This window comes from Anastrepha obliqua, chromosome 3 (genome assembly GCF_027943255.1).
Source record: "Anastrepha obliqua isolate idAnaObli1 chromosome 3, idAnaObli1_1.0, whole genome shotgun sequence".
In the NCBI taxonomy this organism is placed as follows: Eukaryota; Metazoa; Arthropoda; class Insecta; order Diptera; family Tephritidae; genus Anastrepha; species Anastrepha obliqua.
Genome location: NC_072894.1, coordinates 108,404,433 through 108,426,386, shown reverse-complemented (window position 1 = coordinate 108,426,386; position 21,954 = coordinate 108,404,433). Strand labels below are relative to the sequence as shown.

At 38.7% G+C, this 21,954-nt stretch overlaps 1 protein-coding gene across 1 annotated transcript in view; it reads right to left on the bottom strand.

The window, feature by feature from the left end:
• Positions 1 to 21,954, bottom strand: part of LOC129242445 (echinoderm microtubule-associated protein-like CG42247) — a 56,272-nt gene that overhangs the window by 30,070 nt on the left and 4,248 nt on the right. The window contains exon 2 of the mRNA XM_054879084.1: positions 10,355 to 10,549. Coding sequence (XP_054735059.1) covers positions 10,355 to 10,549 — 195 coding nt within the window. The remainder of the gene's footprint in view (positions 1 to 10,354; positions 10,550 to 21,954) is intronic.

Sequence of the window (21,954 nt, the reverse complement as noted above, 5' to 3'; positions counted from 1 at the left end):
TTCGACTTCCGGCTGCAGGCGTGCCTGCTGCACATATATATAAGTACAACGCAGCGCAGCAGCGGCGGCACAGCGTGCGCAGGTACTACATGACGTATGAGCGACATAAGAATTACAGAGATTGTGCAGAGGTAGTGGAGCTAAGCGATAGTGAGTTTATTGTTTTAGTTGTTGGCATAGAGGTAGTTGAATTTCGATTTTTATTAATCTTTGTTTTTTGGTCACTTTTTGTTTTGTCTTTTTTTATTGCAGGCACTTGCTTTTTAAAGTCTGACATACGTGCACATATACGAGACTGTGTGTGTGGCTGGCTTTTGCTCGACGGTTTTCGTAACAATATATATATTATATACTTGCCGAATTTTTGTTTTATTACCTGCACTTTGTTGCTACGGCTAGCGTATGGAAATTGCCAAATTGACCGTGACTTCAATCTGTTTTGCATAAAGTGCAGACAATTGATTTTCATAACGAGTAAAAACGATGTTGCAATACGTGTAATAGGTGAAAGCAGTGGTTGGCGCATATGTATGTGTGACATAGTCAAAATTTTACTCATAAAGCGTGGAAATAATGTATGTATGCATGCATACGCGTGTGGGTGCAAAACAAGTGCTAAGGCAAAGGTTAATTGCCGTTTTTGGGGAATAAATTTAAAGGCGCGATATAAAGTTTTAAGGCAGCAAAAAACTAGGCCACGCGTAAAGCCAAACACATTTTTTGTATCGTACAACGCAAATTAGTAATATATTTGCATAGTTTGCACCGCCATTCAGCCCATGCGCAATTTCGGCGTATCCTTCGCCAACGCTTCTTGGCGTTAAATGCCAGTTAGGCCGCACTTGTAAATTTTTGGGCAATTGCTGGGTGTGTTTTGCACTTGAACTTCGCTGTAAGCTAAACTACATGCACGTTTGTGTGTGTAATACGTATGTATGGAATAAGCGTCCCATTAGCCGTCAGTTGTTGGCCTTGTTGCCTGGCCTTAAATATGCAATTTGACGGAAATTATAGACATTTGGTGTGAAATTTCCGCATATTGAACTTTTGAAATGCTGCTGGCAAATATCACGTCAGCTAATATCGAATCCACTGCCTGAAAGTATACCTCATTCAAGCAGAAGTTATGTATGTATTGCGGAAATCAGTAATACTAAGGCTTCTTTGGACGCTAACGTTGCAGTGCCAACAAAGGTATACATATTTTGCTCTAACAAAAGTGATGAATTTTTACTGTTACATTCCCTCATTTTGTTGCTACATTTTGCATTCACGTCCACCCGTTTATGACGTGCCCATTTGTTTTCACTTTAATTCTAACTGATTTGCACTTTGCGAAGGCCAGTAGTGGTTGTGACGTTGCGACGTTGCTTGACTGTGAAATTTCTTGTTAAGTTCATTAGAATGTGTGTATGTGTGTACGTGCAGCAATTATAATTTACATAGACATATTTTGTGGTTGGCGCAATTATCAGCAATTTTGCACTTAACTCAAAACAAATTACAATTTGCACTTAGTCAACACGTTTTGATATGACAAAAGTCCATAAGTAATTGGTTGGTGAAATATAAATGAATTTCCATTAAAATGTCAAAAGTATGGAAATTGTATGGAAAATTAATTACATTTGAGATTTCAGTAATTTGGTACAGTAATTAAGTGTATTGTTTAAAATGTGTGAAATGAAAGTCTCGATTGCTGACTCACGCAATCCATCGGAAAAAGGCGTAAACTACGTGACGAACATAGTGAGTTTTTAAGGTGTTTCTTTAGTAAAACGCGGGGGAGATATGAGATCACAGATGATATATAAATATATATAAAAACACATCCAAAACGCTCATGGGGTAGGAGCAGGAATAGTGGGGCGTAGAGCACACAAATTCTTAAAAACGAGTACAGATTTTTTTTGTCGGGACAACAAGTACAGCACTCAGACACAATTAAGTAAATTGTATTGCACGCGGATTCCATTTTAATTTTCATTAAATCTACCCAACTTCCGAAGAACTATGAGTAGATCTTGTGGTGCTAAGAAGCCAAGTTGGACGCTTCTTAAAACATCAGTGCCAAAGACCTCAAATCTCATATTCCTCTTCATAAACTGGGCAGAGGACACTGTCTGAGATGCCTACCTTTTCCATGTGCTTCGCCCACACGTGTGATTCGTCATCAGCCCAACCAGCTATCTGCAGTCCCTTCTGCTTGATGATGGCATGATCTGCGTCAGTCGGTCGGGCAGGACAGGTAACATCAGTTTTGTGCATCTTTCCTTCTCTCTCAGCCTGCCAAGTTCGCTTATGGGGTAAAGTAATCCGTTTGCTAACCGTGGCTTTGATGAATGCAGAAGGGAGAAGCTGAATTTGCTGCGGGCCAAAGAAGTTGTCCTCAAAGCCCATCATAGCTAAACAGTCAGAGATCTCGTTACCTGCGATACCCACGTGTTCAGGGACCCATGTTAGCATCAGGATATTATGTCTACCGACATATTTAAGCCTGGATTTAGAGAACTGAACCCCCCTTGAAGGGGTTGGAGGGCTGTCTAAGGCCATGAGCGCTGATTTGGTGTCACTACAGGCCCATACAGATCTGTCTTTCCATATGTTTTCCACAACAAAGTTCATTGCTTCTTGAATAGCATACACCTCGGGTTGAAACACAGTTGCGTGCATTCCAAGAGCAACGTGTAGTTTTGTCCCACTGGATTCCACGTAGACCTCAAAGCCGGAGCCATCCGTGAAAATGTGAAAACAGTGTATACAGATATTAAAAATTTCCATGCGGAGCTTTTCACCATAATGGAAGCTGCAAAAATCGTATCCAAAAGAAGGTTCGAAAAGGAAACAGTTATAAGACTTTCGAACAGTCAATCGATCCTCAAATACTTAAATAGTTTCACGTTCAATTCAAAAGTCTTTACAGAGTGTAACAATGCACTCCACAAACAGGTGATTCTTAATCAGGTTTAGATACCAGCGCATGAGGTACACAAAGGAACCGAGAAGGCAGGTTTTTATGCCAAAAAAAGAGTCGCAGAAGGGCCAGTTATTGCACCAATCCAATTTTTCGACTTTAACAAAAAACAATCTAAAACAGGAAACTAAAAAATGGATCAAAATAAAAACCAAGGAACACTGGAACAGCAAAAACGGTCTTTTATTTCCTTGTTCATTCCTCTCTGGAGCATAGGGCTTTAACAAGACTCAGTCTTGCGTTGGTTTCCTTAATATATTTTGCTTTCTGTGAGGGTATGTGATTAGCCTGCCGCTACCAGTCCTAAGTAGTGGAAATGCCCACCTGTCGTTGCTCAGGTACAACACCTTCTTACTGCTTGGAGCGCCATCTGTGTTTCACATTTTTCTGGCAGCTCCATTTTTCTGGCGATCCGCACAGATGGTTGAGGACTTCGCTAAATTTGTTGTATCAGCGCTATTACCGCGATCGCCCGCTTCCGCTTGCTGGCGCCACTGATGCAATATGTAACTGTGTCGTTTCTTTGTTTTTTGCTAGTTTTAGCAACCACAATGCAAGTAATGCGCTGACTGTTGTGCGGGACTAAGGATAGAAGGATAATGTTTTGGGGTTAAGGTATGAGATTTGTTTTTTTTTTTTTTTTTTAAACAGGGAAAGTGGGTTAATTTGCAAAAGAGCGAGGACCGTGTTTTACGTGGGATTCGAACCCACAACCTCTGGGATAGGAGACTAGTGCACTTACGCTAGACTATCGGCCTTATGACTGCAAAAAGCTCCTGCACGTTAATACCAACCGAGCAAAATCTACTCTAACTCTAGACAAAAAGAGCCTCAGATTACTCTGTGGAGCACTTACAGGCCACTTTGTCTGCAAATAAACATTTCAATGCAAAAATAACTATCTAACATTGGTTTATGCAGGCTTCGCTGTGCTGAAGAGGAGTCCATGGAACCCCAATTGTGAAGCATTGGGTCACAGGAGACACAGTATCCTGGGCTCGTAGCTACTAGAGGATGAGGACTTACAAATGCTCCGTCCTAAGGAGCTGGTTCGATTCCTCGCGATACTAAATAATAAAATGGAGTCCTTAGCGGTCTGTACCTGCTTCGCTTAGCCTATTATTAATGGCTATCTATACAATTAAAATATCTGAGTTAATGCTCTTACGACTGGCACCTCTTACCGCGAACAAGTTCTAACAACGTAACCGTAGGTGGATTTTTAAATTAGCCAAAAGACTTGAGACTTCTTGGTGACTTTAGTATTTTAGTTGACACTTAACAAACAAATTTATAAAATTAAAAATCAGTACAAAAAACAATAATCACATAAATCCGGTAAGCTGGATTGAAATTTACTTGTCAGAAAGTTATGAACAAAAAGTCAGGCTAAAAAAGATACACAAGATAATTCACGCCTGTTAATTCTTCAGCACATTGCAATAAATCGGGTTTGAAAATGTAGCGATTGAGTAAGAAGAGTATTAAAAACAAAATTGTTTTTACAAGTCGACAATCAAACAATTGCAGCTTCATCTATCCATGAGCAAAAAACTGGTGGTTATTTTTCGCTACTGAGCACCTTTTTTCGCTATATATTTCGTGAAAATTAATTTTCCAAGTTTTCAGCGGGGGGAAAAAATTAATAAACGCAAAAATGAATTGCAGCTTTTTAATTCGCCTTTATGGGAATTTTCTGTTTTCCATTTTTTATCAGCAACAAATTTGTGGTACGAAAATATGGCCTACTTTTGCGGGTAGAATGATTCTGGCATGTACATATATGTATGTGTGAGTATATGCTCAAATTATGTTATGTAGATGCATTTTTTCGTAATTTTCTGGTATCGAGGTGAAATAGAAGCTCATATAAAACGGAGACTCAATATATTCAACCAGCCCCACTGCGCTATTTCTGTTTCATAAACAATCTGCAATGTTTTTTATTCATTACTATAGGTACTCATCTTACGTTTTTCCGATTTCCGGGTAAGAACTTTGCGCTATAGAGACAAATGCAGATTTAGGTAGTCGAGTAAATCAAGGGTTGTCTCATCTGCAGTAAATTATCTGTGAGGCATTTCCTATCCCATATAACCAATATCCACTTTACTGAATCACACCGGGATAGAACAGAGGTATCTACATTACTGTCACAGGTAGCAGCTTTGGTAATTCGCAACGTAAAAATATTTATAAAATAAAGAGTAAAAAGCTGTGCTATTTATTTGCTATTTTAGTATCCGTAATCTTTTACATTTTTCCATGCAGATTTCGTCTAAGAATACCTTTAGTGAAATTTTGCGAGGAATAGAGTTCTAGTTCTAGAAGTTCTGATAATGCTTAATAAGGGTGGGGTTAAGGAAGTGGCATACGCCGATGACTTGGTCCTAATGGTATCGGGACCGTTCTCCTCAGTCATGGCTGAGAGTTTGGAAAGATTACTTACTGGCTGTACTCAGTCACTGGGCTGCCACTTTCGGAGGCCGCAACTCCGACAAAACGCAGCTGGTGCTATTTACCAGAAAATATAAACCTCCATCTTTTCGACTTCGCAAATTAAACAACTAAGTTTTTCCGCTTTCATCGGAAGGTAGATATCTTGGTGTGATACTTGACTCCAAACTCCATTGGAAGCTACACTTTGAAAATCCGGTAAAGAAGGCCAGCATAGTCTTCTACTCCTGCAAATCTATGTTCGGTAAAAAATGGAGACTCAAACCACAGGTCGTGCTGTGGATGTACAGCGCAGTAGTTTTGTCAATTTTAACGGTTGCCTGGTTTAGTGGGAGGCTCTTCGGAAGGGCTATAATATCATTAAACTGGGGAGAGGGCAAAGGACTGCATGCATTTTCATCACCGGATCATGTAAAACTTACCCTAGGGCTGCTTTGAATGTCGTTTTGCACTTACTTCCCATCGATTTTTATCGTTATTTCCATTGCAGCTCAAAGTGGAATCAGGTTAAAGGAAATTGGCCTCTGGATTGGCAATCTTTCAAGAGACGTGGTAGCATTTTCAGGCAGTTAACACCGTATTTCTCCGAACTTCGAACTGATCTCTCTATCCGTAAACTAGAGTTTGAGAGCCGTGCCAGCGCAATCTTTCCAAATAGGCAGGATTGGATCGAGGGGAAAATGTGCACCGAAGCTTGCACCTCTGTCTTCACTGACGGCTCCAAGATGGAATTGGGAGTGGGAGCAGGAGTTTTCTCTATATCAGCCAATTTATCTATTTCTATTTCTATTTCTAACTGCCGAATACTGTCAGTGTTTGTCAGCAGAAGTCTTTTTGATCCTGCAGTCATGCAAAATGCTTAGGGAACGTGGGAGCGAAGGATATATTAACATTTTCTCCGATAGTCAAGCCGCGATCAAGACTCCGACGACGCCATGGTGTAGATTCAAACTAGTAAACTACTGTAAGGATTAGATCAAATCTCTTGGGTGGGCAGGTAATATTTCTCTGATCTGGGTTCCAGGACATAGGAACATAGAAGGAAAGGAAATTGCTTATGAGCTTTCCATGAAGGTGACTGAATTGGCCTCAGAGACCTCATACCCGGTCAGCGGCGTCGCTCTGACAGTTATTAGAGGGGAAATGCGCAAATTACTTCTCAGGAAAAACCCTTTGACCGCAGTACAATATACGAAGGACTCAAAAAGTCTTGGACACTCCTCGCCTCCTGTGTTTACTGGTCAATGGACAATCGGCATACCCGGAAAAGCTAGGTTTACAATTTTACCCCCATTGCAGAAACTGTGGAGGCCTTTTAGAGAATGAGAATATTGAGTACTTTCCCAGTAAATGTCCGCGTTTGGCAACTAGACGACTAACGTCACTGGGTGCTCCTTTCTTCGATAGCCTGAGGTAGTGCGCTAACCTAAATACCATCAATCTTCTCCATTACATTAAGAGCTCTGGCTGGTTATAGATGTCCGCCTGCTGGAGGTCTCATAATGGCATCGAAAGGTGCTTTAGTGCTACTTGGTATAGCCAGAGTGGTACTTCAACCATTTCACCTCCCTACCTACAAAAAGCATTTGGGGTTTTACTATACTAGTACTTTCATCTTGAAATCATTCCTAATCCTAAATCCTATGGATTAGGAAATCTACTAACTACTACACGTGAAGGAGCTCACACTTCCTTCAGCCTATTACATTGGGCGAAATGAGTCTGTAAAGGGGGGGTAGGGTTTAGCGCTAAAAAAAAACACTTTTTTTTAATTTTTTACAGAAATATGGCTTAAGATACTTTAATAAAATCAGTTGCATGTTATTGTACATCTTTTTAATAAGTTTTTAAAAAATATTAAAAATAAAATATTGACAGAGTTTTTTTGGAGATATGTTTTTCGAGAGGTGCTCTGCGGTGCCAATCGGCATTCGTCGTAGAATCATCTGAAACTAAAAAAGTCGAATTTTTCAGTTAAAGTATGACGTAATGCTCCCCCCCTCCATTAATAAATTTTTTTTTTTTTTCATTTTTGTAGTTTTGGTGGCAAAAAAACGTAAAACGAGCATTTTTGGCGAAAAATTTCGCCATATTTGTAAGTGAAAAACAACCTTAAAAAAAAAATAAAAAAAAACAGTGGGGGGGGGAGGGGGGAGGTATTTTTGATTTAGAAAACGTGTGCCAAATTTGAAAAGAATCGGTTGAATAGTTTCGGAGTTGTGATTGGCACCGACTTTTAAGAAGTCGTTTCGGGAAAAACGCGTTTGAAAAAATGACTCTGAAAAATTATCGATGCTCCGCAATCGAGGTAGAGTGCCCACAAAGGCTATAACTTTGAGAGTTCTGCTCCGATCCACTTAAAATTTTGACACAACATTCTTGAAATGATTTACTATAAGATGAGTGAAGAAAAAAAATTTCGATTTTGTGACCCTACCCCCCCCTTAAGTGCTGCTTGAAATCATAAAATAATCTACTTGGTATTGAAAGCCATCGAAAGTTGTATGCTTTCTAAAGAAACCAAGTTTCATCTGTCTTATAGATTAAGATAACTTACACACTGTGGATACTGTAACCTTTCAACACATTTGTAAGCTGCCTGAGTTTGAAAAAAGCTACTGCACTATAATTTTTAAGTTCCCATGATTTTAAAAGCTGTAAAATTTTGATATCCAGCCGCAGGTTGCGAAAGTTTACAAATAAATTTGTAGCCCGAAAGATTTCCATGGAAATAGTTGGGTTTTGTTAATAGTTTTACATTTACCTTGCCATACTTCTTACAACTTTTCTTTCGAACTGAATATCTAAGTAGTGTGGAACTTTCAGGCAGCTAATTTTAGAAGTGGTGGCATCCAACATCAATAATTTAATATAATTTAAAGATATTTAAAGCATCAATGGCTCACATTGGACGATTAATATAAGCAAACTCAATTTTCGGGCATTTGTATGTATCATACTGAAGATCTTATGCAGTCGCAGCGCCATCTAGAGAAACTTTTCTTCAATGTAGTACTACAGGCCTCTTCTTTTTCGTCAAGCGTTAGGAAGTGGCGCATAGATGAAGCAACTGGTATAAATGAACATATACTGGCAACGCTGGAATATATAATATATGTATATAATTGGCGCATACACCCTTTTTGGGTGTTTGGCCGAGCTCCTCCTCCTATTTGTGGCATGCGTCTTGATGTTGTTGCACAAATGGAGGGACCTACAGTTTTAAGCCGACTCCGAACGGCAAATTTTTTTCCGTGGCAGAAAGACACTCGGAGGTTTGCTATTACCTTCCAAGGGGCGACCGCTATTAGAAAAAACTTTCTCTTCATTTTGTTGTTTCACCGAGATTCGAACCTACGTTCTGTCTGAATTCCGAATGGTAATCACGTACCAACCCATTCGGCTATGGCGGCCGCCTACAGATCACAATACTTTCTATTCATTAACAAAAGTTCTAAATTTGAGACTAATTGATAAATTACAGTTCATCAGTACACTTTTTGGAATATCTCGACCTAGGCGCCACCTATCTGATCATATTTTCGAAATAAAAGCCTGTTTTAAGCTACGCAAGGATTTTCACCTTTCAGTGAAGGCACCATCAAAGTCAACTCAGTTGCTTCGGGAGTTACCTCGAACAAATCGAAGTAATCTTTTATATATATTTTTTTTGTTACAGACAGACTTTAATTTTAGTGAGTTAAATGTAGTGAATTAAATAACTAAGCACACTTTTGACAAGTTTTAATAACTTATTTGCTTCTTATTTAACTTTAATTATTTTTTAATGAAAATATGGTTTGAACTCCTACAAAAATTATATAAATCGAAATAACGAATTTACTGCAAATTATAAAAAAATTCAATAAATTTTCATCAAAATTTTTAATCAGAATTTTTAGGCCTATCACTTAGATGGCATTCGGTTTATTGCATTCACCTCCTTTTCAATTAGTACTAACCTTAAAAGGGCAGATGTTAAAATTTCATGATATTCTATTCATTAGTTCGTGAGTTATTGTGCCAAGAGTGACACTACTCTTTATTTTCACAAAAATGGGCCAAAAAGAATCTCATGTTTTAATTTTACACTGCTTCTTGATGCGGAAAAATACCATTCAAGCGAAGCAATGGCTTGAAGAGGTTATGGGCACTCCGCCCCATCAGAAATAAGAATAAAATAAAGGTTTGTTGACTTCAAATGTGGTCGTAGGTCGAAGAAACACCAATGATGTGCAACGGAGGGTACGTCCAAATGAGGCGGTAACACCAAAAAACATCGAAAAAATTCACAAAATCATTTTGAATGATCGAAAAGTGAAGTTGCGTGAGTTAGCTGACATCGTAAAGATATCAAGAGAAGATATTGGCTTCACATTGCACGAGCATTTGACTATGAGAAAACTCCGATCAAAATGGGTGCCGCGGTTGCTCATTGTTTTGTTTCAAGCAAAACAATGGCAAAATTACATGTATTGAACTTCGAGCTGCTCCCACATCATCTGTATTCACCAAATTTATGCCCAGCGACTACTGTGTGCTCGCATACTCAAACTGAAATGCTGGCCGATAAGAAATTTCGCCCGAATGAAGAGGTTATCGTTGAAACTGAGGTCTATTTTGAGGTAAAAGATAAATCGTTCTACAAAAGTGGTACTAAAATGTTAAAGCGGCGTTGGAATGATTGCGTTGTTCTTGATGGAAATTTCGCTGATGAATGAAGCTAATTTTCAGTACCAAAAAAACGTGTTTTCTTTGTTAGGTCCGGTACTTTTCAGCCCATGTGTAAAGTTTAGAGACAGGGAGTAATATACTGGTCGGAAATTTTTTGGATTTTTTATTATAATTCCCCTTTCCTTTATACCAATATATAAACACCCTGTCTCCCATGAAATCATTCGCTCTTGTACTTTTTTCACTCACCTGCACCGAATGATCCAAATTATTGATGATGCGTATAACACGTCCAGCGCTGCGTTTGATCGAACCCGATGTGGTTGATAATGTGCCCAAGTCTGCTTCCATAATTGATGGCTTACGACTGGCCGGTTTTGAGCCCCAACCCTGGTTACCGGGCGAGGCGTACCACATGCCGTTCTTTTTTCCGTAACTAGCCGGCTGTGCAGTGTAATGGGTGGTAGTGGTGGGTTGGTCAAACGAAATATTATCGTCGGTTGTGGCGGCGATTGGCAGTATTGTAGTGAGAGTTGTTGATATTGACGCAGTTAAAATTGTAGTTGTGCGAGAAACGGAGAAATGGAGAAAGGGAGAAAGAGAAGAAGAAGAGCATGTAAATAAAATGAGATTAAAGTTGTAAAGCCGTTGCCGCTGGCAATAATATAATTTGTTTTTTCGGATATTTTATTTGTTCAGCTGCCTACCGCATGCACGTGTGTGTGTATGTGCGTTAATATTGCATGACTTTAGTGTGTGTGCTAGTATGCGTGTGTGTGTATTTGTAAATCGTAAAAAGTACCTCGCACAAATCTGGAATTAATTAAATTGTTTGGTGGCACGCACGCACAAACCAAGCACTCAGACACACATACCAACTGTAGATACACGTACATAAGAGAAAGAAAAAAAACCAAAAAAACGTTTCCACGAGTACGATGACCATGAGCAAGGCTGCCACGCACAATCGCATACATTTCGGGCGCACTTTCCACTGCTTACTACCGTCCATTTCCATTTCATTTGTTGACTGTGGCTTTTCCCTTGCCTTTGTTTCTGAATTTTTTCGCCGATTTTCACTTTTTTCCCTTGCTGCTTTCACTACAATTTCGCAATTATTTTAATTGTAAGCGTTGGAAATATTTTTTACTATTACTTTCCGGCTTTTGTTGCCATGTGCTGCACAACCGCATGGGGTGGGTACTTAAACGCCAGCCAACGTGCACACACATGCAAATACTTGTAAATAAATTTAAATACGTAAGTAAGTAGATTTGGGTGCGCATATTTACTTGTAACCAAATGCAGTTAATACCGTATGCCCATAATTTTTTCGCTTCGATTTTATTGTGCCCATATTTTATTTTCCAAATATGCAGATTTCTGCAATTTCTTGTATACCTTAAGGTGTTAAAGTTGGGTGTGGGAGCTTATGGCTTACACTTAAGCGCAGCGTGTAAATATATGCTCAACGTGACGCCCATACGCAAATTCACATTCGAGAATCACGCGCATTGGTAGTTTCTGTATGTAAATTTCACGCCTCTTCCCACACTTTAGTCACGGTAACAACATAACTGGCCAGATTGAATAAAATATAAAATAGTATGACGTAACTTAACGTTCATGCTCTGCTTTAAATACCTTTCAAGGGCTGAATATGTTTTTTGCCAATCTTGTTTGCTCCTCAATTGGCACATTTGCGACCAGTTGAAGAACTAGTTCAAAGCAAATGCAAAATGCAAGTTCCAATGGTTGTCGGTTCTAGGTTACCGACACGAATTTATATCCGGCCAAGGGCTGTCACTCCAGCAGCATTTCCCGAGCATATATGGGAAATGTTTACGCTGCTACAACAACAAAAATTAAATACTTTCAGCTTGGAGAGCGCATATTCGCCCTAACCATTATAAATTTGTACCCACACGATTTTTTCACCTATACATTCCATACTTTTTTATAAAAAGTAGTTCATACTACTACAAAAAAGCATATAAAGTAAAGTTTAAAATTTTGAAAAACAAATCTAAATTTGTTTTAGGAAAATGTTTTGAATCCTCGAAGCCACAATCAACTAATTATTTATGAAAATTCCTAACCGGACTTGTATGGTACCGTGCGTACCGCTAGCTGTTAAAAGTTAACGACATATATAATATTATATTAATATATCTATTACATTTTTAGTCGTTTAAAGCATGCGACATTCAACAATACGACACTTACGGTACATTTGTGAATAACTAAATTATGAGTTATGAAATTGCGCTTTAAACTAGTTTAAAAGTAACTAGTTTAAAGTAACTAGTTTCAAAGTAACTAGTTGTGCACTAGTATATAACTAACTACTTCAAAACTGTTCTTTTCCAAAGTAACTAGTTGTTCACTAGTATATAACTAACTAGTTTAATATATATAGGGTGGGCCATGTAAAATTTGCTTTTTGAATCGGCTATAAAAAAAAAATATATTAATCAATATTTTTTCAAACTTTTTTTATTTTGAAGATTGAACATTGTTATTTATGAATGAAAAATAATATCGTTCAAATGACTGCCACGACTGGCTTTGCAGTAGGCCATTCGATCAATCCAATTTTTAAGCACATTTTCGATTGTTTGGGCTCCAATTTCATGAATGGCAACTTCGATTTCGTGTTTTAAAGCATCAATCGTCTCTGGATGGTTCGCATAGCATTTGTCCTTAACGGCTCCCCACAAAAAATAGTCCAACGGGCTTAAATCACAGCTCCGAGGCGGCCAATTGATATCGGAATTCAAAAACGGTAGCCAAAAGTTCGAGTGTAATTTTGGCAGTGTGACAAGTTGCACCGTCCCGTTGAAACCAAATGTCGTCCATGTCATACTCTTTAATTTTTGGAAACAAAAACTCGTTGAGAATGTAACGGTAACTCTCGCCATTTACTGTAACCGCGGAAGAAGAAGAAGACTCACCACTTTGGAAATAGGTTTTCAATATTTCCCAATTTTGTTCAAGCGTATAGCCTCCAATTTCGTAAATGTCAAACCTTTAAGTAAATTATGAACACATTTGACATGTAATTTGTGTTACCATTCTCAAAAAAATAAGTGGTTCAAAAAGCAAACGCTATTTGGCTCACCCTGTATCAGTTTCTTATATTTTTAGTCGTTTAAAGCTTACGTCATTCAACAATAGGACACTTACACATACGGTAAGTACATTTTTGAATAACAAAGCTATGAAATTTTGGAGATAAATTGTTTTAATTTGCGCTTTAAACTATAATAGTTTTAAGGTAACTACTTTTCATGTAACTAGTTGTGCACTGGTATATAGCTAACTAGCTAGTGGCACACTAGTATATAACTAACTAGTTCAAAAGTTTTTTAAGGTAACTAGTTGTGCATTAGTATATAACTAACTAGTTCAAACGTTTTCTTTTCGCAAACAATATTTAATGTAACGCAATGTACATTCAATTGGCTCTGGAAAGGTGTTTGGAGAATCGTCTTCTCCACTTTCAGGTTATCTTACAAACACGAAAGCTTTAGGCTGCTTCCAAACGCTTTACTGATAGTTCCTTTCTATAAGCTTTTCCATGGCAGTTAAGCATTCCTGAGCTCGCCATTGCCTACCTTGTTTATCATATGCTTTCTCATATACACAAATACACATCAATGCCGGGACCAATTGAATGGGTGTCATGCGCAAATTTACTCTGCTATAGCGGCCGTGAGTCATAAATATTATATGAATATTAATAATATCCCAATTTTTTAGGTTCTTGTAAAATTTTCCACTGCCAAAGGCAAGAAAGGCTCCCGAAGCGAAGGTAAATATATAATATTATTACAGTTTTCAATATTTGCACGTCCGAAAAAATAAAAACAAAAAACCAGCCATGCAAGATTTTTTCTTCTGGTGTCCATTTAATTTCAACATTTAAATCTTATTGGCTCAGCCATTTGCACCGAGCGCGATCAGCTATTTATGTTCATCATTTCTGCAGCTTTTCATTTGTTAGTATTTAAGATTGATATAATATTACATGCATATGCACTTTTATGACACATATTCCATTTTAATACTGCATACGCGCTACGCTGAAGTGTAATCATTTATATTCACAGAAAGATATATGGAGGTATGCGTGTATAGGTTCATTTGTAAATTCCCTTATATCCAATTCATTTTCCCTTTTTCTTCTTTTCGTACCAATGCATTTACCAATTAAGCTGCGTAAAGCCTAAAGGAATCATCAGCAGGTGTATGTAAGTCTGCTCATGTATAACATAAATTTATATAATAAAAATATATATCGCATTACGGTTAAATACATTATTGACGACCAAAAGGAGCAATTCCAGTTTGCGAGCACGAGCGTAGGCAAATTTTTTTTCGCCGAAAGAATAAGTATCTGCAGATATAAAATCTCTTATTATTGATTTTTTATTTGCTGAAGCGAAGTGTCTCGTTAAGAAGAGCAATAAAGACATCAATTTTTTATTCTCGTTATGTTGTAGGTATGAATGCGAGTGCAGGAAAAGTTTGTTTGTAAAAGCGAAATTGAAGTTCACTACTTTTAGATATTGCAACAATTCTTACTTAATTTAAGACTATTAAAACCTACTAAAGATCAAAAATAAATTACTGAAAATTTTGAGTTCACAATTAAACCAAATCCCGTGTCGATGGGTCGTTCTTGTCTGGCCAATTCGTTGAAAAATCATGATTTTTTTATTGGATTGTTCGGAAAGTAATTTCGTTATTTTGTGGGGAAAATAAAAGACGATCTTCGTATAATGAATAAATATTTAATTAAATTATATATTGGCCATTCTGATCCAACACCTTTTGCTATCTTTGTGGTAGTAGCATGCTTCCACGCTCATAAAATTTTTGGTCTTTGCTGGCAAAAAACTGATCCAGGTGATTTTTGACGTATTCATTTGAGATGAAGGTTTTACTGCCTAAAAAAATGTGCAGTGACCGGAACAAATAATAATCCGAAGGGACCAGGTCTGGAGAACATGGTGGGTGTGACAGTACATCCCGCCCAAGCTGTAAAAGCTTTTTGCGAGTCACCAAACTTGTATGAGGTCTCGCATTATCTTCACGGAACACTAATTAATTCTGGCCTTTTCTTTTGGAGTGCATCATTCAGTTTGTCCAGCTGCTGACAGTAGACTCCCGAATGAATTGTTGTGCTATCCAGTAAAAGCTCAAAAAAAGTGACTCCTTTAAAATCCCACCAAACAGACAGCATCCCCTTTTTTTTGATAGATATCGGCTTTGGAAATGCTTTGAGCCGGTTCATCTTTTCTGCTCGATTATCTCTTGCATTTGACATTGTTATATACAACCCATTTTTCGTCTCCAGTAATGATGCGCTTCAAAAATCGATAATTTTCGTGACGCTTGAGGAGTGTAGCACAGACGTCAACGCGACGACAAAAATTTCTCTCCGTGAGGACATGGGGAACCCATATATCGATCTCCGAGGTTAAGCCCAGACCTTTCAGCTGGTCATAAACAGTTGAATTCGATAAATTTAACCTCTCTCCGATCTCGCGTGTGGTTATTCGCCGGTTTGCATCAACTAATGCCTTTATCGCGTTTTTGTCAGCTTCAGCAGACCTTCCAGAACGTGGCGCATCTTCGACATCAAAATTGCCGGGCCGAAATTTTGCAAATCAGTTCTGGCACTGGCGTATTGTCAACACATCTTCTCCATACGCAATGGTTAGTTTCTTTCTGGCTTGAACAGCATGTTTACCTTTTCTATAGTAAAAAAGTAAAATATGACGAAAAAGTTGCTTACTGCTCTCCATATTTAAAAGGGCACCGACCAAAAACTACTGCGTAAAATCAATTGAACTTATTCACACACAAGCCTTGCTATATCAGCTGTCAAAACATATCATGCCAATGCGACTTAAGTGTGAAGTTAGCTGTGAAAATATACAATTAAATCCTCTGTCGGGAAAAAACGAAATTACTTTCCGAACAACCCAATATAAAATTACTGCACGGTGCATGTTTCATATCATTTGTTTATAATAATATATAATAGTATTAAATAAAAAATTTTGAAAAAATTCTTCGGATATGTTTGGTTAAACCTTAAAGATACTTTATGTACTTTTTCCCTATATTCTACAAAAATTAAATCGGAGACGGAGACTCCAAAACGTACTCGGTAATTTTAAATGCTGCACCTTACGGTGATCAAGAAGTTGTGAAAAAAGAATGTATTGGACACGCACAGAAACGAATGGGCACCCGACTCCAAGACTGTACCAAAAAAAAAATGTTGAAAACAAAAAAGGAAAAAAATACAAAAAAACACTCTCGGTAGAAAAGGCAAACTTACTGGAAAGATAATGGATAAGTTGACAGTTTATTATGGCTTAGCAATAATGAGAATTGTGATTCCGTTGAAGAAGTGTATAATACTATCTGGGCCACATATTATCATTATTGTTTAACTGACGAAAAACCTCAACACGATAAGTGCCCGGACGGACCAGACTCACGGTGCAGCTGGCAGGTAGAGGGCTACAGCTGCCAATCAATTATCCACTTTCGAACATGATTATGAGCGATTACCAGAAGATGTTGCTGAGGCTATACTTCCGATTTATACACATCTCAGCAGGGAGAATTTATTTAAAAGATGTGTAGATGGTTTTAATCAAAAAAAAAAAAACGAGAGCTACAATCAACTGATTTGGAAAATCTCTCCCAGAATTGTTCCGGCCGATTCGAAAACTGTGGAAAACGCTGCATACATAGCTGCCGGCATATTTAATGAAGGAATGCCATTTTTGTTGCAACATATGAAGGCAATTGGAATTACACATGCGCCCAATGCCCATTCATATGCCGAAAAAGAAGATGAGCAGCGTGTGAGAGCACCTGAGATGGAAGAATGGCCCGCAGACAACATCAGCTCGGGTTATTAGAAGCTGCCGAAGCGCTAAATAGCAGTAGTGCCAGGTTCTTGTAACGTCAATTTGATGCTCTACAATTTGCAGTAAATTATCAAACTAAGTTGACAGTAGGAAGTGGCTCTTCAAAACCGAGCTTTCCGCATGGTTGAGAGAATAATTACATAAATTTGAGTATACCGCTGCATCGCTTCTGGGCTCTCAGTAATTTTTTAGCATAACCTCATTGAAGCTCCAAAATAATGTGGGCAAAATCTTACGAAATGAGTGACAGTAGAGAAATATTTGAAAAAGGATCGAGAAAGATGAAAGGCAGATAGCACAAGGAGTGAGGAGATTCGTATTTCCTGGTTATCAGAGTGGGTTCCGGTGGCTTTCGAATGATTTTTACTATAAAAAAGAACCTCCCATAAACAGCAGCGAACATTGCAAAGAATGTGATGGAGAAGTTTTTTTACTAGTTATCAAAATTAGCCTTCGTGACCTCACATATCACCTTTATAACCTAATCTTTTATTATAAATTAGCAATCAAGCAACTGTTTTCAATGCTTCGCCTGACCGCATCCATAGATAACGCCGGATAACTATCCACAAGATAGCACGGATTTAGAAGGAAAGTCTACAATAGGGGCAACCAAAACTGTTTTACGAGGGGTGCCTTTTATATGTCGGGATTTGGCAACCCTGGTGTTGCAATCTGCCAACTGACAGCTGTATCGCGAAGTTTGACATTTTTTGGCTTTTACGTACTCAGAACGTTTTGATATACCAGCGCTATTTGTGTTGTTTACAGTAACTTAAAAGATTCATCTCGGTCCAAAAATGGAATTAAATCGTGAACATTTTCGTGCGATTATTTTTTATAACTTTCGACGTGGATTAACTCAGCAACATTGCATGGATGAACTTAATTCATTTTTTGTAGTACCTTTCGAATCGGATACGCAAACGATATCGCAGCAGTCATCACAGTACGAAACCTTGAAGACGCTCGTAGAAAATTTAACTTAAGTTATGATATGAGTACTAATGTGGCTAGATATACGCGGTCTGAAATTAGTCACAGAGTGAAAGGAGTTAATACTCCTAATCCCGTTAGAAGTTAGCATGCTTGCTCAAATGCTTTAACCACAAAAAATGACCTAGGCACTTTAGGCATAAGACTGGACCCAAGACTAACCTGCTGGGAGCAAATAAAACAAACAGCAGAGAAAGCCGCTAAGATGACATCCCTACTCAGTAGGCTGGTGGCAAACATAGGGGACCAACCCAAAGGAAATGGGAAACAATGATGGCTATGATGCTCTCCGTTCTCTTACGCGGAGTTTAACCGTGGACAAATGCGCTAAAGGCAAACAAGTGGTGGAAGCTCTTAGCATCGATACAACGAACGGCAGCCTTGAGAGTCGTATCCGCCCATCGCACAGTATCAGCGCAGCTATTCAAGTGATAAGCGGTTCAATACCGATCGACCTACACGCGTTAAAAAGGAGAAAGTTGTGAGCATTAAAGAACGGGGAAGTGGAGGAATGGAATCTGCCGCACGCAAAATAAGGGAAGAAACGGTAAGGAAATGTAAGACGCGGTAGATGGACGGCTAGGCTAATAAAAGACGTCGCTACATGGTACAACAGGAACTTCGGTGAAGTCACTCAATATATGATACAACTCAAATACTTTGGGGGCACGGGTATTTCTAAAAATACCGATTCAAAATAGGAAAATGCGAACACCCCACATCCATAGGCGGTGATGACTCTGAACACACTTTTTCCAACGCACGCGTGGGGAACAACAACATCAAACGTTTGAGAACTCAGTTGGTCATTTAACGACTGAAAATGTAATCAGAAAGATGCTAAGAAGCGAGAAAACGTGGGAAGCCCTCATTGGACTCGCGGAAAATGTACTTAGGATGAAGGACCTGGACAGAAGCACACAAGCATAGATCTTGTAATGTGAAAGATGGAACGCACTCTAAAGTAGTCCGAAAGCGGTTCTAGGATGGGCGTTTTCGATTCCAAAGGGGAGGGAGTTTTTTGAAAAGAAAAATATACTGCGTTGTGTATCTAAAACCCTCTTGTCGAACATCGAACCAACTAAATTGGTGACAGAGCTGAACCACACCAAGCACGAGCAGCCAAGTGAGCTAACTAGGCGGTTTGCTAAAAGTAGACTTGACAAGTATGGTGCCAAGCAACCAAATAAAAAAATTTAATTTTAGTTATTTAGTAGTTGCAGTCAAAAACACGTAAAAAATTTAACCAAAGCATTTAAAAATAAAAAAGATATGTAGAGAAATAAATGGGTTTAAATTGGAGAAAATTTGTTAAAAAGGAAAACAAAACAAATTAATTGTTTGCTAAATGGAGAAAATTATTACGGCTGCCGCTGAAACGACTTGGTATGCTGGCCAACTGGCTGTCTACATATTTGCTCACCACTAATTCAAATACAAACCAAACTGTCTGTGGCTGATGGTTTCGAAGTTTGGAGAAACAAAAAATAGTGATGGCAAACGAAATAGGTTGTGAATAAAAAAATAGGGAATAGAGAAGAAGACGGAAAAGGCGCCTTCATGCAAACGAAAATCAGTAGTTGAAAAAGAAAAAAGTTTGTCGAAAAATTAATTAAAGCATAGAAAAAAATTAAGGGAAGATAGGAGCAGAAAAAATTTAAATAGTATACAAGTAGAAGGAAGAAGTGAAAAGGTGAGTGCATAGAAAAATTAAGAATTCTAATGATAGAAAAACTTTAGTTCGTAATCAAGTAGTGGTATGAAAATAGTACCAGAAAAGTAAAAGGGGGAAAATCTAAATAAATAGTAGGAAAGTAGTAGCAAGAATTAGTAGTAAATGGTGTAACAACAAAGGCGAAAAAATACTAAGAAATCATAAGCAAAATAAGCTGAATTTCAAAAAATGAAGAAGGATAGGGAATATGAGTGAAGTGTTAATATTATACCAAATTTTAGTTGAAAAGCAGCGGAAACAAGCATATGACAAAAAAGTAGTAAGAAATAATAGTAGCAAATTAGTAGTAATTAAATTTTATAAAATAGAAGTAGTAAAACTAGTAGCAATTTCTGAGCAAAACAAGCAGAAGTTTAGAATGTTGAAAGAGGGGAAAAGTAGCAGATGACTAATTTGAAATATAAGAGGAGTACTGCGGGATAATTTGAGTTTAAAATGAGTGGCACTAAAGCAAAAGACTAAATATGTATTAGAAAAATGGTAGTAAAAAATAAGTAGCAGACAAATGGTAGTAGAAAAATAAGTAGTAGAAAAAATTATACAAAATAAAAGGAATAAAATATTTGAACGTGATAATTGAAAGTAGCAGAAAGTTTATAGTAAAAAGGCTAAAAAGTAGCAGGAGGAGATGGCCAAATACTTTAATTGTATAATTGTGTGGTGAAAAGCAGGAGTATGAAAAAAGTAGTAGACAAATTTTACTAGGCAATTAGCAGTAGAAAGAATGGCGCAAAATAATAGTTGAATATCAAATTAAAACAAGTTAAATTTTTAAAAGATAAAAAAACGAAAAAGTATGAAATGAGGTAAGAATTATATGTGAAACAAGCTGAATTAACACATTACCCCACATAACAGCAGTGCAAGAGCCCTGGGTCTTTAGGGGCCGTCTCTGTGGCTTAAGTGCGCTGAATGGGGCCACGTTACTATATGACAGGAGTTCTAGCAGACCTAGGACCGGTCTTATAGTATCATCCCATCTCACTGTGACGGGTCTTGAGCAATTCTGTTGCCAAGACCTGGTAGCGGCTGAGGTGTGTTATAGAGGTAGACGCGGATGGTCGAAGTTTGTGATTGCATCTGCTTACTTTCCTTACGATGCTCTGGAAGGGCCACCACCCGGGAAGGTCACTAGTCTCGTGAGGTTTTGTGAGCGGCGCAGTCTGGGCCTCATCCTATGTTGCGATGCTAATGCCCAGCATACAATCTGAGGCAGCAGCAAGTGCAATGGACGGGGCTCTCGACTATTCGAATTTATCGCGTCCTCCTGCCTAGACATACAAAACAAGGGCTCACAGCTAACGTTTGTAACGTCTAGAAGACAGGAGGTGATTGATCTAACCCTATCAAACTCAAAACTTGGGTGGTCAATCAAGAACTGGAGAGTCCTTGCCGAAGATTCGTGCTCGGACCACAGGTACATTGAGTTTCAGTGTGGCGAGGAGGCACAAATGCCATTGCCCTCTAGAAACCCAAGAAAAACAGACTGGCAGAAGTTTAGGGAGGCGTTGCGGGACCTTGACGTTGCGCCACCAAGACTTCGAAAAGAACAGCCCATTGAGGCGGCTGTTGAGAAACTCAACGCTGCCCTAACCGACTGTTTTGAGTCAGCCTGTCCAACTCGACCTCTCCCGAGCCGGACTCCCGTTCCGTGGTGGAACCAAGAGCTCCAGATGTTGAGGCGTGAGTCGAGAAAACTTCTAAACCGGGCCCTCAAGACTAACCTTGCAGAGGACTGGGAGCGATACCGTGATGTTCAGAAGAACTACAAGAGGCTTATTCGGGAATCGAAAAAAGCCTCATATAGGGAATTCTGCAGCGGTATTGAATCTCTGAGTGACACGGCGAAGTTGGTTAGGATCCTGAAAAGGGACCCAACGGCAAAGCTGGGGTCACTTAGGAAATCTGATAGCTCCTTCACGGAGTGGAAAAGTGAGACACTCAGCTTGCTGATGGAGTCTCACTTTCCTGGCAATCAGATAAGCATCAGCCGGCAACAGCCCTTATTGATAGAGGCAGTTGTCAGAGCTGCTACACCTTCTCGGCATGACTCGTTCGTTGCCAGATCTGTGGTGAATGAGGCCGCCATTCGATTTGCCATCAAATCTTTTGGCGACTACAAGTTGCCCGGACCAGATGGCATATTTCCTGCCATGCTGAAG